This window comes from Ixodes scapularis, unplaced genomic scaffold (genome assembly GCF_016920785.2).
Source record: "Ixodes scapularis isolate PalLabHiFi unplaced genomic scaffold, ASM1692078v2 PGA_scaffold10__122_contigs__length_95168666, whole genome shotgun sequence".
NCBI lineage: Eukaryota > Metazoa > Arthropoda > Arachnida > Ixodida > Ixodidae > Ixodes > Ixodes scapularis.
In genome coordinates this window covers 1,810,155-1,827,313 of record NW_024609836.1, presented here as the reverse complement: position 1 = coordinate 1,827,313, position 17,159 = coordinate 1,810,155, and the positions used below count along the sequence as shown (strand labels likewise).

Genomic DNA, 17,159 nt, shown 5'->3' with positions numbered 1-17,159 from the left:
GCGACATTCTGGCAGTCTGTCTCCAAGCCGGGGGTGCTTTATGAAGCACTTAACTCGAATAATGAGCTCTCATCTTTCGAGTTAAATACTGGGAAGCGTTGGAAGTCCGGATCGGAAGAGCCAGCACTCCGATTGCCACTACCGCAAGACCAGCCGACACACAAAGCGACCATTTTGCGCACATTCTATGCACGAGGCGTCTAATTTCAAAACCATAAATAGCCCCAGCAAGGCGAAACAGGGTGTGAAAACAATACGAAATACCGTTTTCATGTGGGAAGGTGTATCTGGGACAATCTAGAAGGTGCATCAATGTGAGACTCAGGGAACATGCACTTTCTCTAAACTCAACGCCAGCGGGCCATCTTGCTGTGCATGTGAGAGATTGCGGGTGCACACCAAGGTTTTCTGAGACCAAGGTACTTAAACATTTTAAGGAACAAAAAACTAGAGAGGTGTACGAGGCGTGCAAGATCGCAAATAAGGGCCTAGCCTGTATAAGTACGCCTTCGATTGCTCTGACGGCGAAAGAACTCCAATTTTTGAATTTTAGTCCCTAAATTATTTTTTTCTTCCTGTTTTCTTCTTCTCTTTTTTTCCTTCTTCTCAATTTTCATTTCTGTGGAAGCCAACTCCCTTGGGATCACCGTCGACATTGTGGTTCTCCTTCTCTTTCACTACATCATTATTAAAACCTCAGTTGTGAGTCAGCGCTCTTTCCTTCCTGTTGTCTCTTCCTTACGTAACTTATTTGCGCTGTTTAAGTCAAGGTGTTTATAGTTGCACAGAGACATAACAAATAGCAGCACCTCCGGAAATGTGCAGTTTCGCGTTTAGGCGAGAACTTTCACCATACAAGTATGGCAGCGACTGTCAGTGATTTAGTGTGGAATAGGAAGTGTTTAGAAAGGTCTAGGCCAAGGGTCGGCAACCTTTTCCAGTGACAGGCCAAGTCGTCACAAAGATGTGGAGGGCCCGGACGGCAAGTCGAGAAGACCGGGGGGGGGGGGGGGGGGTGAAGATGTTCTCTGCACATGCAGGGGAATGCTGGACAATGCCAATGGGAAACACTCCTTGGTCATGTCGAATCCCATTTGTGGTCCTAAGTTCCTTGTGATTCTTCGGTCTGTGAGGAAGCTGCAGGGGGGAAGGGGGAGGCCTTTTTCTGGGGTCACACTGGGGGCTGCATGAAACTGCTCCATGTGTTGACGACCCCTGGTCTAGGCTGTTGGTGTCAAGAAAACACGTACAAAGCCTTTAACGTAATTTAGCGGTGGCAGTGCAGCGTAGCAGGTGCTTGGCAATCTTTAATTAGCCTTTAACGAGCTCGAAGCATCCTTTAGCAGGTTCATGTGATGGCTTAATTAACAAAATTTTAACATAACTTAACATCCAGCATGGTTTAGCAGTTGTTGAACACAGTTTAAGCTGTTTAAGTGACCTAGAATGGTGCAAGAATAGTTTTTAGGCTATGTATAGCAAGCATTGAATATGGCTTATAGGATTGTGCAGATTATTCTAATTTTCAAATAGAATAGTAGTTTCAAATAGCAGGCTATGCACTTCAAGGTTAACTGAGATATTTATATTCTTGTGCCATCTTCTTTTTAGTTTAGGTGCTTTAAGGCCTGTTCACACACTCTGAACCGAGTCTGACCGAGAGAGACAAGACCTGCTGAAACCTCTTAAAATTTTTTGGGACGAGAGAACACACTGGCATGCTGTTCCAAGAGGTCGCAAGTGTGGGAACAAGCCTTTATTGTGTCAAGTTAGCCCTGTTGAGAGCGCTTCTTATAGAGCACCGGTGCACTGCGGTGAAGCAACACCTGCTGAGTAGGCAGGGGCGAATAGAAGATTTTGGGTCCAAATCAAATTTGAAGCAAATAGGGATTTTGGCCGAATAATTTTGAATTGAATAGTTCGAATAGTGTGAACAACAAATACCACAAGATATGTTTAAACTATAGTTTTATATTTTTCCTTATTAGGTATTAGAAGTACTGTAATTGTTAATTTCAAGTGCACTGATTTCGGGAGTACGAAATGGTCAAAATGGTCGGAAGCTTGCGCCACCCGGCCGGAAATCCAAGCCAGAGTAAGTCAAACCCGTTTCTATCGAACTCACAAAAAAACATCTACCAGTTCATATAGCTGGTAATTTGATATGGAAGTTTTAATGAATATGACTCTCAAAAATCCACTTTCTGCTGAAATATTACACAATGAAGTAGTCTTGCATCTTCTGCTGCTTTTTCTTCATTGCATCCGCGATAACAATATTTTTCTGCGCTATCGACGGACTCCAAAATGCTGAGGCCACTGCCTTCTATATTCGCGTATCGATATTGTCGAATACTTAAATTCGATTCGAAGCGAATGACGAATAGAAAAGAATTCGATTGGCTATTCGTAATAACCGAATATTCGCCCATCTTTACTGCTGAGCTCACTTCTGCAGGTGTTGCTCCCTTGCAGTGGACCAGTGCTAGGTAAGAAGTGCACTCAATGTGGCTAAGACACTGTGATCAACGCTTCAAAAAGTACTAATATTGCAGCCGTGTGCTTAGGAGGATAGCTCACAACTGAGAGGTGCAAGTGCACTCCTGGTGTATTTAAATAGAAACGGGAACTTTGGGAATGTTGACATCCACATTGCAGTAAAATTTTCAAAATTAATTAAGGGGGGACATGGGTCTTCGGAGCCAAAAACGTCCTAGAACTGAATTCTTTTGAAAATGGCGATGGCTGTTGTTCTTCTGAATTTACCAGGCTTCTAATTTTGTGGATGAATATCTGGGCTATAAATCAATTAATAATGCCTATCTGGGCTGAATGTGTATTGAAGTTGATTCTGAAACATTGTTTTCAGAAGACACAATTTTTGGACTCGTTGAAAACTTGCAGGAGGGATATCTAAGCATCCAGAGCAGATAGAAATATAACCTTTCCTGAAATGTGTAGCTAAGTGTGTGAAGCATACAATGTTGAGAGCAGATTTTCTAATATAAGTCTAGAAGTTTTTCTATTTGATTTTTTGTTTTATTAATTGTTAGCTATGCATTGAGTCCTGAACTTTAATGTGAGGTAAAATCACTAATAGTGGCTTTATCTTAAAAGTACTTCCAACATTGTATGTTGTGCACTTTGTAGTATCTAGCCATGTGTTAGAAAGGATATATTGTTGAGCAGTTTTTTTCCTATCATTCCTCTAAACAAAGGCAGGCAAGTTTTAATTACCTTGAGGACAATCCTACGTACTGAGGAAATGACCAGATATATGAAATCAGCACAAAATGCTGAACAAGCTTGTGCAGTTTCGTTGGGTTTGGTCATAGAATAAGAAAAAAAGCTCCAAGACCAGGTATTATGCGTGAGTATATGTTAGGCAAAGATTTCCTGACAACCTGCATTGATCGTTCATGGCTGAAGGAAAGATATTTGGACATAGAATGAATATTTATAAATCCCCTCGATTAGGTGCAGCTAGGCTTCCTTGCAGGCTCAATTTTGTATAAAATGTGCGTTGACTTGCCATCCCAATGTAGGCAATGGGCTCTCCGAGACAACAGTCGATAAATACAGTTATTTATCTATTGCTGGCATGGTGCAATCGTGAAAGGTTCAAAGAAATTATCCTATATTTGATTTGAAAATATTCGGGCAAAACCACCGTTCGCTCGGAATTCGGTTCGAACTCGAAATCTACTCTTCGCATGTGTCTACCAAGTGCGAAACAAGATTTCATATAAATTCGGGATTATTTATAAGTATGTCTTTGCTACGTTTAGAATGATTCAGCAAACGACGAACCAGATATGGCAAGTTTCCAAAAAAAGTTCAGAAAATGCTCGGCAAGTCTGCGGCATGGTTTACAGGGTGTCTAGCATGACAAAGCAAGTACTACGGTCGGAGAGAGAAGGAACGCACCTCCAGCCTTGCCCGCTCCTGGGTGAGCCTGGAGATGGTCTCTTCCTGGAGCGACAGGGTCTGGCTCAGTTGTCCCTCCCGGGCATTCACTGCCCGTCTCGCCTGCTCCAGCTCCTCCTCCAGACGCTCCACCGTCCGACGGTGCTCAAACTCCGCAGACGACACCTGCGTGGAGGGCCGCCCTTCAATTCAGTTTTATTTCCAACACGGTGTCGGGGGTCCCCAGTGAAAAGCAGACGGCAAGAGTGTCCAGAAACTGTGCGAGCAGCACGCAGCTTAAGCTCCTAGGCTGTCCTACACAGCACCAACTATTTTGTGCTACACTGTCAAGGCCAGCGTCGCTTCCAGAGTGCTCTTGCCCCAAAGCGCTGCAGCCCCACGCTGAAGCAAGAGCATGAGCTCCCTTTTGAAATTGATTTGCACATGCGGGAATGAGATGCCAAACGAAGTCGCATGCTCGCACGAGTTGCTTTGGCAGCGCTGGAACAATTTAGCGGGGAAACAGAATTGTCGTGTTGCTCACGTGACATGGGGTGACGTGACATCGATTTCCCCCGCCATATTTAGCGGGGAAACGAAACTGGTGTATAGGTCACGTGACGTCAGTCTCCCCGCTAAATTTAGCAGAAAATGCAGACGGATGGACGGACAAATATTTGGGATTAGGGGTTGTGTTAAAAAGCATTTCATGCCTCAAAAACAGGAAAAGCGAGCATTCTGCAGAGAGTGAGTTCACAACAACAAAAAAAGAATCAATGCAAGTAGTGTGCCCTTTCCCGACATCCCCTGTAGACCCTAAGGCCTTGAGTCTCAGGGCGGTGGTATTGTCACGAATACAATGACCAGACAAATGTAAAACTAAAAACAAAAGCTTAATCAGGCAATCTTGCTGACAAGATTAGAATAAGAAAGGTACCGAGCAAACTGCGACAGTTTCTTTTGTACAGGTTTTGTTGTCAAGAACGACAGCAAAAAATAAAATGAAAAACTGCCCATCTCTCTGGTACCCTATATCCAAAAGGCACTCTAAATGATTATCAGTTATAAATCCTCTGTGATGTCAAGGTGTCACATGACGTCAAAGTGTCACATGACACAACAGCTTCCCAGGACGTCAATGTCACATGATGCCATGTTGTTACCCGTCAACTGTTAAAGGGGCACTGACACCATAAAAGGTTGCATCTTTTTTTAATGTCTAAAACAATGCAAGCAGTCGTCGTAGACACGCAAAGAAATACTGAAACAACAAAAAAATCTTTTCGCACATGCACCCTTTTATTTTTGTTGTTTTTCTCTCCCGCTCCTGAACTCCTCGCTTCTTTTGATTTGTGACGTCAAATATCATGAAATTTAGAAACTTTGTAGGCGACATTTCTATAACATTTAATAACGGCATTCGTAAAACATCTTTTTTAAAGCAATTGTGAACGCACTACGACCCTTCTTTTTGAAATACCGAAAATTGGAGTATGGTGGTGTGTCGCCTCCTGGATTTTTATCCTCCCTCAAAAAACATGGTGATGCACGACGCATGTATAGAAGGGGATGGCCGATGAGTCGGGGAATTGGATGGAATGGTATTTTTGAGGCACCCGACAACCTCTCAGACTTCGAAGAGGAAATCAACAAAAGGGCCAAAACAACTGGGCATCATAGTTTCGGTTGTGACTGTTCTCGGGCAGCCTTTCACGCAGAACCGGCGAGACGTGGTCCCTCACGTCGCTCACAAACGTCCACTTGCGCATTCTCTTTGACCTCACATTGTTTCAAAGAAGTTGAGACCGCTGAAAGGGCCCTAAAAAAACTTCAAACTCGAAAGCCAAGAATCGTCTGCTCACAGCGATAGGTGGCATGGCACGCATGGAGAAAACAATTTGTTTGTGCGACACCGGCGAACACGACACTTCGGGTCGCAGCGGCAACGGCGGTTTAGAGTGGAAGCGTGAAAGAAACTAGACTCGCAGGACGGCTCCATATTTGGTGTCACTGTACTGGCACAGACTGCACGAGAATTTCAAATTCGGCATTTGGGAAATTGCTTTCTTTTTTACTTTACAAACACTGAATTCCCAAGTTTCCAATTTTTTAAGGTAATGTCCAGGCATCGTTTTCAATTGTTTCGGATAATAAAAAAAAAAAAAGCCCGTACTTAGATTTGCCTTTGAATATGTACGCATGGGGAACGGTGTCCTTGTGGCAGGAAGTGGTTGCTTACGGTATCAAGCGCGCAGACACACAGCGCTCCATAGTGCGATGCAATAACAAAGAAGGGAGGGTTACAAGCTCGCCCTCGCCTGTCAGCTACGCGCATCCGATTCCCCATTCAGAGATGGACTTTGCTTTAGATTTTTCGGGAGCGGCGGGGACATGAGTGCAGCCGGTTTTTCCAATGCTGCGATGGTTCAAGCTGTTCCTAAAATAGGCCACCTCGGCCAAGCTCGACGCCATCACCGGACGGCGTCATGTGGGCTGCGCTTACTTTTGGTGAGCTGTAAGCGACAATAGTGCATTCTTATTGGTTCTTGACTGCGGTTGACTGCGTGTCAAAGCAAGTGCATGTGCAAGCTTGGCACAAATGCTCTTTGCAAAGATCTGCATCTGCATGCCACAACTGAGTGCATCATGCTCCAATGCAAATGTGGGTTTACATGTGATGTCAGATGAACAATGCAATGTCCTCAGCCTGACGTCACAACCCAGGCTACATCCCATGCATGGACAGGAAAATACAAGAGCATTTAAAACTAGGTTGGCGGGGGTTCAAGCCCCGTAGGGCATCCGCATGCACTGCCAACTTGGCCAGCGTCTGGCAGTGTGGCATCCGAGCCCTCGGCTCAGGCGTTACCAACCAGGAGTGGGGGTGAAGCCAGCGCTCACCTGCAGGTGCAGCTTCTCATTCTCCTCTATCCGACTCTGAAGCTCAGCATCAATGACGCCCTGGTGCACAGGGGAAGGTGCTGCCGCTTTCTTCTTCTGCAAGGGAAAGGGGACATGAAGGGGGCAGCTATGCCCACAAGCAATCTACGCTTCTGCCAAATCTAATCTAGTGCAAATATTCAAATTTTCAAAAAGTTGTTTCGAATAATACACTATTCGATGTTCACCCCGAGCTGAACTGCAACATTCTTATTTTCCAAGTCTCGATCGTGGTAAGTTAGTCCCGTTGAGTGCGCTTCTTGGCCAGCACCGGTGCACTGCGGAGAAGCAACACCCACAAAGCTCACTTTTGCAGGCGTTGCTTTTCCCCAGTGCACCGGTGCTCTGTGAGAAGCGCACTTAAAGAGATGCTGAACCGAACATTTCAGTGTCCATAATAAGTGGCGCACAATCTTTCCATGAGTCAGCAGCCGCCGGTGTGCGCGAGCACACAGAACGAAATTGATGTCATCATATCCCCCATTCACGCTTAATAAGCTTGAATGGGGGATATGATGACGTGTTTGCGCACACCGGCGGCTGCCGGCTCATGGAAAAAGAGTGCGCCACTTATTATGGACACTGAAATGTTTGGTTCAGCATCCCTTTGATGGGGCTAAAACGCCGCGATCAACACTTTGAAAAGTACAAACACTGCAGACACATGCTTAAGAGGAAAGCACACTTTCAAATCGGGATGGTGCACATGCATGTCTGCTGTATTTAAAAGGAAACGAAAACTTTGTGAATCTTGATATTAACATTGTAGTCAATTTTTTAAGATTACACTGGCTATTACGCATGAGTACTGTATGTTAGGCAGAGGTGCGCTGACAACCTGTGTTGATCATTCGTGACTGGAGAAAAGGTATTCTTATATTGCAAGAATATTTATAAATTCCCTTAATTAGGTATAGTTGGACATCTCATGGGTTTAATTTAATGTCAAATATGTCAACCCAATGTAGGCATTCAACTTTCTGAGGTCACGGTCCATAAATATAATTATAAAATTAATTTTGCTTAGAAATGGACAAGTGAAAACTTGTCCATTTCTACCCAGGTGACCTTCACGAGATCACCTGGGTTTTTGTTTAAGCATGGTGTAGTAGTAAAATGCTTTGAGAAACTATTCAATAGGAAAATACTTGGCCAAAACCACTATTCACTTCAAATTCAATATCCAGTATTTGTGCATGACTATCCAAATCCCCTATCTAGGCCAGGGGTTTTCAAACTTTTCAGTCTTGAGGAAAGCCCATCTCTCTTGGTTCATAGCCCAGGGACCCCTCCGGTATCAGTACCGATGCTACAAGGCAGTACAGAAGCTTACAGACCACAATGATATGCTCTAGAGAGAGTTTGGCAGATAGATGTGCAACAATGGATGGCTGAGACCATCTACGTTCATGCTTAACCAGAAGAACACTTTACTTAAGAGGCTGGGACGGTCGAAGAACTTTAGAAGCTCGAGGAACCTTCGAGGGCACTCTGGGGAACCCCAGGGTTCCTATGAACACAACTTGAGAACCCATGATACAGACTAAATTTTGAAAAAAGAGGCACCCAGTAAAGAAAAGAAACAAGATGAATGGCAAGAAAACAAAAGTCCCAAGTTTCAACAATGCCCCATCTGTTTTTTGCCTCATTCATACTTTGTGGATCCTTACCAATCTTGTCAACGTTTGTTGGCACTTATTTCTTGGTAGCCCAAGGTTGGCTTTTCTTTTTTTCTAAATGCTGATTATCCACTGCCCTTGCTCTGTAAGTATTCTACACGTCAAACATCTTGATCATCGGCGATCAAGGCTGCGAGAGCTTAGGAACAAGTACTAACCATAAATAGGTAACGAGGTACCTTTATTTCTTGACAACAGTACCTTAGCTGAGTGAGATGTAACTTGAACAAGTTTGTTCTGTGCAATTATTATTCTGGCACCTACAGTAAAAGGAGAAGCGTGTTATGAAGTTGAATTTATTACGTAATATCCCGAGTCATCGCCCACCTTCCTGCCGCCTGAAATTCATAAAACAAAAAGTGGGGTGGGCCATGTCTGGGTGGGTGAACACAAAAAGTTGAAAAAAGCGGAGAAAACTGCCCATCTTTCTCTGCGTATCTAGCGCTGCTGCACAAGAGATACATTAAACTCAGAACTCGATTTAGTTTTATCGTTTTATAGAAAAAATGCTCATGAAAGAATGTTTTACTATCGCAAAGTCTGTCGCTTGCATACGCGCTAGGAACACCACCGATCTGCAAACAGCGCGAACGTTTGTTCAGCGAGAGCACATCACCAATATGTTCTCCTAGTTAGTGAAAAAAAAAGAAAAAAGTCCACAAGAAAATAGAAAAACCAACCAGGCACAACAAGCGAGCGGACCAATGAAGCGACAAAGAGCGATGCTGGGAAAGCACAAAAGCCGGCGATCGCGTTGGCACATACTCTGGCATTGGGCTACGTGAGGCGCCTTATCAATCGCAAACGCAACTTTCTTGTTTGGTGCGTACATGCGTGGATCCGCGCCTGGTGTGCTATCAATGGGGGTTTTTAAACGCTCTACAAACGTCTGCGTTCCAGCAAAGCTTTATTTACTTGTCGGCTTTGCCTGAAACATTGCACAATTGCGGTCGCGACAGGAGGAGTGGGTTTGCGGCATACCTCAGCAAATTCATTCATGAACTCGCTCATTCACCTTCATTCACATTCACGACGTCAATCTGAATGGCTCTGAATGAATTCTTGAATTTGAAAAAAATCATGATGTGATGGTGAATGACTGAATTTTAATGAATTTGTGATGTGATGATGAATGACTTCGTGAATTTGAATGAATTTGTGATGTGATGGTGAATGAATTCGTGAATTTGAATGAATTCGTGATGTGGTGGTGATTGAAGTCGTGATGTGATGGTGAATGACTTCGTGAATTTGAATGAATTCGTGATGTGATGGAGAATGAAGTCGTGATGGTGAATGACTTTGTGAATTTGGATGAATTCGTGATGTGATGTTGAATGAAGTCGTGATGTGATGGTGAATGACTTTGTGAATTTGAATGAATTCGTGATGTGATGTTGAATGAAGTCGTTATGTGATGGTGAATGACTTCGTGAATTTGAATCAACTCGTGATGTGTTGTGATTGTGCAGGACTTTGTGAAGTAAATACAATTCATTGTGATGTAAACGACTCCATGAATTTATGACGTGATGGTGAAGGGCTCGTGAACACAATGAATTTGTGATGTGCGTGGCTTGCGAACTTGATAAATTTGTGATGGGAAGTAATACGGTGAAATTAATTCTCGACGTGATAGTGAATGCAGAATAGACGGAGAACATGTTACGCAGGTGCTTGCTTGCTTGCTGGTTGTTTTCATCATTCACCGCAAACCACAGGAACCCATTTTACTTTAGCGGTTTGGGCATCAGTCTCGCTGCGTAGTTGTGCGCGCTTCAGCGCAATGGCCCTTTGTCGAGCACTTTCGTAGTAACAGCTGTTTATAAGGGAAGTGCGGTGGCAGTGGCAATGGAGGCGAGGGGGCGGGGGGGGCTAGGGTCCGGAATCCCTGAAGGCTCTCGCTGTGCCGTTTTGCTCGTGAGTCGTGCGTGGTGCAGCCACGCTGTCCACGGGCACTAGTAGCACCAGGTGCTGCTTTGTCTACTCGGCGCAGCCGTATATCGTTTCAAAAGAGACGAAGCCGCAGCTGAGGTTTCACGAGCAGGCGCACCTAATCTTGCACCGAGACCATATCACGTGACCTGTCGGTTCCGCACGGGGGCGCACGGAGCACATTCACGTGACACGATCGCAGCACGGCATTGGCTGGGTTGGCGCTCTATCAATGTGGTTTGTGTTTCGCGCACTCGAAATACCCCACTCCCCCGACAAAGTCGGGTCCTGGTTTCAAGTGGCTGACACAAAAAGGCAGCACAGTCCTATTCTGAAAGAACTGCGAACTCCTGAAGGGCTGCCAGCCGTGAAGTCGAATTTAGTCAGAATAAACCTGAATGACTTCGTGAATTATTCGGAATTCATGATGTGATGGTGAATTCCGGTGAATCCGTGTTGACCGCGATGGTGAATAACTTCGTGAAGTGATGGTGAATTCGGATGAATTCATGATGTGATGGTGAATTCGGATGAATTTGTGATGTGATGGTGAATTCGGATGAATTCATGATGTGATGGTGAATTCGGATGACTTCGTGAAGTGATGCTGAATTCGGATGAATTCTTGAAGTCATGGTGAATTCCAATGAATTCATGATGTGATGGTGAGTTCCGATGATTTTGTGATGATGGGTGAATGACCTCGGGAATTGGTGATGTGATGGTGAATGACTTCGTGAATTCAGAGGCGGCGGTGATGTGAAGGGCATGAATTCTCGGCGGAGTTTCAAAGCCGTGATGTGAAGGGGATGAAGTTTTGGCGCGGTTGAACGCTGGGATGTGAAGGCCGGGACTTTGGGAGGTTGGAGTACCTTGTGACGTGAAGGCGAATGAATTTGGAGATGTGAGTTTGTTCGTGCGTGATGTGATCGTGAATGAAGGGGCTCCAAAATGCCGACCTATGGTTCGCGGCGACCTTACGTTAGCGGAGACAGACTTTGACCTTACACTCCGCAGTTACATTCCGGGATATGAGGCGTTTGGTTACCTCGCGATCCCCGACTGGGGTACTGCTTGTGCTATCTTTCAATTTTTTTTTTTTTTTTTTTTTTGTCAAGACACTTTTTTTGTAATCAAGACAAACTTTTATTTTGTTATCTCTATCGTTTTCTTTTCGCACCGATACACTACCGCTTCGGAGTTGCTCATGGAGGAAATGCGTAAATAAAGAGAAGAAGTGTCTTTCCCTCCTTCATTTTACTTTGTCACGGGTGTCCTCCAACCTGTAAGGTCCGCGGCCGCGTCGTTCGGGCAGGATGAGTGTTTGCGGAGGGGCATTTTAAGGGGCGGACGATGACTCTGTGCTTTTTCGGAAATCGATATTGGCCCAAAAAATTGGTTGGGCAATGACTCGGGGATGGGCGATGACTCGGGATATTACGGTAGGTGTTGTCGATGGCCAAATTAGAACAGATTGTGAGTTGGCCCCGTGCCATCTGCGTGCGCTTTGTTGTCCTCCTCGGCAAGCTCTGGCACGCGCCTCAGCCGCATATGGCGGGATCAACGGACACAACAGTTCGGATGCACTTTAATCACAATGTGAATACTAACTAGTCCCGAGAAAGGCACAGTGTCACAAACAAGAAGTTACAATTCAAATGCTTCAGATAAGGTGCCCATCGCTATACGAAGTATCTTGAGATTAGGTAAACCCCTTGGGGGGGGGGCTTGGGTTAATACATTACCACCGATCAAAAAGGCAGTTTACAAAAAGCGTTTATAGGACGATGTCCTCTCTGGCATAATCCGCAGATCTGTTGGACGTAGATAGATTTCAATTTCTAAAAACCACACGAGGTCAGAATACACGTCGGAACAAGTTAATTACACGCGAAAGAGGAGCGTCGCCCAGCCCGTCTTTGCCAGCTTCCAATTCAGAGTTCCTTTAATTAAAACTAGAATGAAGTGACAAAATTCTGCCGAGACTAGGAATGAAATTAATGATGCCGACGGGCTCTTTGCATTTATCGGCATCAACGACATCACCCATGTCCGGGGGATTGTGTTATAGTCTGTCGCAGGTTAAGAACAGTGGGACAAGCTACTCCCAAAAAGCACCCCCCCCGCCCTCCACATTGTAAGAATGGGGAGGTGGCTGAAGGTGCGCTGTGCAAGTGGCAGAAACCTGAGCACTGTTCGCCAGGCGACCGTCAGATGGTGCGGCACCTTCCGGGTCGTCAAAGGCGGCGCGCGGGCTTATGCGGGAGAGCAGAAGAGCACAATTTTCTCACAATATCGGAAGTTTGTTTCTGGTGCAGACGTGTTCCGTCGCGACAAGCCAGGCTCCTGTTTTCAACCTTTCATGGGTCTTTCCCCACTTTTTATTTTCTACGTCTTCCGCTCTAATATCCCTCATCGAGGTGGCATCGATAGATTGGGGTGCCTTTTCACGAGAGAGAGCTATATGTCGTGCCATTTCCCTTCTTTTTTTCCAAAATAATCACCACTGATATATTACTCTCGTGATATTGAGCTTGCCAATGACAGCTCAGGCAGGCAATCATTTTCATGCGACAGGCAAAACATTGTCGTATAGATCCGGTCGTACGTGCAGCGCATTCCAAGAGGCTATGAAGCCACACCCGGGGTCAGCACGGCTAGAAGCACTACGGTCCGCATTCGACGAGACGGGCGTTATTGGCTAGAACAAATTAGAAATGTGCATTTCGTGCCAATTTAGCCGTAATTGTGCCCTATAATGCCACTGCTACAGACATTTTGAGAAGGGCTTTTATCTTGTTGTACATAGACTGAACTACAGTCAGGTTAAAGCAAATTTAAATTCCACAGGCCAAAGCAATGTTTAACTACAAAAAAAAGTGCACAGGATATTTATGAAAACAATATTTGAAGCCATTACATTCAGAACATTGGAATGGGCAGTTTAACCTGCCTATAAAGAAATTAAGGTGCAGAGAAATCACCGACCTGACGGAACAAGAGCTAAGAACAATTATTAAGAACAAAATTTAAACATAAAAATGCCTAAAAATGCAAAAGGATTAGAAGGTATTTCAGTGCATTTGCAGACGTTTCCATTTTGTCCATTAAAATCAGTAAACCTGCACCTTCAAACAAGTTTGCAAAGCTTTTGCAGTTTTTGAGTTCGGTTGTCTCCGCTTCACTTTTTCTCCTTAGAAAACTGGCGCGTTTTCATCGCCGCATAATAATGGGGAAGCTGTGCCACAATTGCCTCTTTGCACTTGTGGCAGAGAAGCGAAAAGCTGCAACCCTGAACAATGCCATGGATCGTCTTCCTGTAGGCGTCTCTTTTGTCCGCATTTCCGCCCCACAGTAGTTCATGTCACAGTCACCGCAGCACTCCAAAAGAACGGGCTGTAGCCTGCGCTAAACACAGACTATAGTGTGTGCACTTGTTCATGCACAGCAACAATTAAAAAAACACAGCGACGCAAAAAAACGCCGAGCAAGCCACGCTTGCTAAGTGCAGTCGGTTGAAGCCGGCACGGTTCTACAAGAGACGATGGAGTTGCGGACGGCCCGCATCACCCGTGCTGCCATCTCTCGCATGACGACGGAAGTGCACCGACCCTTTTTGTCATCTGCTTTGCATTGGAGGAATGGGGCGTTCAGCCACCTCTCCCTATTCTTACATTCTGGTCCCCCCACAACTCTTCCCACTTTAGCGGAGCAAACGCTTAAGAGGATACGAGGGGAACGAAGAAAGCTGCCAATTATGGCAGCTTCCTGCCATAATTGGCAAACCAACGAAGGGCATCTGGCATTTTCCAGCGGAGGACCAAGGGTTAATTTCGACCACGCAGGTATCTTTCAACGCGCAACCGCTATCTCGGTTTCGCTGCCCCTTCTCCGCAACGAGCCTCCGTCAGATCACAAGCACCTGGAGAATGTGCGAACCGTCGTCGTGACTGCTGATGAATTCGGCAGGGAGGCCGTACCTTGTCCTTCTTGGAGCGGTCCCCTTCCAGTTCTTCCTGGAGGAAGCCCACCCGCTTGGTCAGCTGCTGGTTGCAGAAGTTGAGGCTCTCCACCTCCTGCTCCAGCTTGCGCACGCCCTGCTCCTTGTCCTTGAGTGCATCCTGGAAAGAGCCCGGGAAAGAGCTAGGTGAAGCGTGGGACGGCGCGAATCCCTCGGCTACGCTACCCCGAACGAGTCTTCCGTTGGTATGTTTACCATCCCATCCTGCCCGGTCATCGAAAGCGGTCCCAAAGTGGCAACACATTAGGTTGCAGCAATCGGCGCGTCGTGCTGTCGGATGTCACAACCCCAGCGGTCAGTCGTAGAAACGTCGACAAAAAAGGTGAGCGGGCGCGAGGGTCGCCGTCATTGCGGCGTTTCAACTTGCATCTGCTTTGGTTTCTGCCGACTGTCCAAATTCAGAGCGACTGCGACGGAACAGGTTTTTGATGCATCTACCTCTGCTACCGAGCCACCGCCGGAATCATGGCAGGAAACGGCTTAATGCTTTTATGATATCATCCAAGGACCCCTTTTTGTGACGCAGTAGACACGCCAGTTGGAGACGTGCTACGGGCAACGTAACTACACCTCACCTTGAGCTCTGCGTTCCTGGACTGTTCTTCCGAGACTGCCTTCTTGAGCACCTGGGCTTGGGCACGGAGCTGCGCAATAGTCAAAGGGTGGCAAGAAGATTAATACGCTGACGAGATGCACAACAAAAAGACCAGCAAAAAAAATATATATAATAATACTTTTTTGTACTCAGTTAATGGGAATAAGGGAATGCATGGAGCACAGTCGAAGCACTGTAAAGGCTAGGTGTGCAACTGTAGCGATGCAGATGCGCTGCAGTTGTGCACCAGACTGTTAGAGTGATCTGACAGTACACAACGCCACACGCTTTCAAGTTCCTGCCAACTGTGATTCCAAGGAAAAACCCGAAGGAAAATTTCAGCATGGGGTTTTGCTGTAGGGCTCTCTCAGTGCAATCACTTTTAGATCTTGGCGACTCGAAAGAAACTCTCGATAAGCCATGTGATGCTGTTCCAAGGTCTCTAGAAAAATCGCTTGGCAAGCACGAGTTTACTGAACAAAACACCAGGTTGCACATAAGGGCAACAAGTTTTGCTAACAGCTGAAAACTACTCGGCACGAGGAATTCGAGATATGAAGACATCCTGCATGGCATACAGACACACGAGGAAAACAAAGAACAATACCCTTCCCGAAACTTTTGTCTATATATAAAGACCGAACTAGCACGCCTAGCTGTTGTATTCTTTTTTTTTTTTTTTTTGAAGTGCAATAAAGTATGATCTATTATAGTCATAAATAAGGGAAGAACATAAAAGACAAGGCTGGACAATACGTTTCGCATCCGTCCTCGTCTTTTATGTTCTCCCCTTTATTTATACTAGCCTTACCAGCACGCTCCTCATTCCAAGAAGTCCCTACTGCTCTTTTCACTTTCCTCCGTTTCCGACTCCCCCGGGGAAAAATAGATTTACCGGTAAATAAAGTTAGCGAGAGTTAGCCTAGCTTATTAGCTAACAAGGCGGCACCCGATCGGGTGCTCATAAACACAGGAAATGAGGTTCGATGATCGCGCCTTCAGATGACGCGGAGCGACATGTTTCGGCTGTGCAGAGGAGCCAGCAGTCGGCGACGCCTCCCCAAGTCGCGGGACTACGATGGCAGACCTTGGGCTTGCACAAGGGTGCGTGGTTCCCCTCACGGGTGGCCCCAAGTACCTCCAAAGACTCCATGAAAACCCCGAGAAGGGGTCAGCAAGCCCCGAAGTGGCTGCTGTCCTCGCACGGCCCGACAGCGACGAGCCAGCGAGCTCATGACAGCCCAGCGGAGCGAGCAAAGTACCTTTGAGTACTCGTACGCGAGCTTCTGGTACTTGGCCGGGAGTGCTCCTTCGGGGGAAGAGCCCTCGTCCATCGGGGCAGGCTCGGGACCGCTTTTACCTCACTGCGGCGTCGTTCATTCACGCCCCACGCACGGCACAGGTGACCGCCGCTGGCTCGGTGGATAAGCGGGATAAGTGCGAAAGCGATCGACCCGCCCTCCGCCGGAAATTGTCTACCCCCCTCCTCCGAGATAGTTTTCGTTTCAAATAGACAAAGTCGAAGCCCATGGTGAAGCCACTAAGTGAAGGCATGGTTATGGTAGTTATGGTGTACTACACATAGCATGGTTGAGGAAGGCAGTTGTTCACAAACGCAGCAAACACGTGACATGACACGATAACACCATGAATGAAAGGATAAACTGGGATCAACTAAGCAGATATAAACTGTATTCTTTTTTAATTTCTTTTATTATTATAAAAATAATTTGACATAAAAATGTTTTTCTTACAAACGAACATGAGCGATTGATATTCGCTTTGCGTACTCGAGAACTTCGAGATATCTCAGATAGCTCTACAAATTTCCTGTGTTACACAGGTTTCCTGATAATAATGCGATCGCGCCGCTTCCGTCAATTCCCACAATTTTTTGTTCCTGCTTCTTTTTTTTTTTTTTTATGTAAGATAGCGTGAGAAGTGAGTGCCTATTCGCATATAGGCCGCAATTCTGGCATAAGATACAATATTTTTTTACCGTTCGTTCTGTCCCCCCAGTGACACTCCTCCAGTCGCGACGGTGACAATGTACATGGTATTCTGTATATAAATTAATCGAGCT

The 17,159-nt window shown here is 45.8% G+C and overlaps 1 protein-coding gene across 2 annotated transcripts in view; it reads right to left on the bottom strand.

The window, feature by feature from the left end:
* Window positions 1-16,571, bottom strand: part of LOC8029740 (protein phosphatase 1 regulatory subunit 21) — an 87,749-nt gene extending 71,178 nt beyond the window's left edge. Inside the window, exons 1-5 of one of the 2 annotated variants that reach the window (XM_029985463.4) lie at window positions 16,339-16,571; window positions 15,057-15,125; window positions 14,441-14,581; window positions 6,808-6,903; window positions 3,928-4,092 (exon numbers count right to left, since the gene is read on the bottom strand). In XM_029985463.4, coding sequence (XP_029841323.1) covers window positions 3,928-4,092; window positions 6,808-6,903; window positions 14,441-14,581; window positions 15,057-15,125; window positions 16,339-16,410 — 543 coding nt within the window. In that variant the 5' untranslated portion in view covers window positions 16,411-16,571. The remainder of the gene's footprint in view (window positions 1-3,927; window positions 4,093-6,807; window positions 6,904-14,440; window positions 14,582-15,056; window positions 15,126-16,338) is intronic. The other variant, XM_042287200.1, reaches the window with a different exon arrangement.
* Window positions 16,572-17,159: the final 588 nt, after the last annotated feature.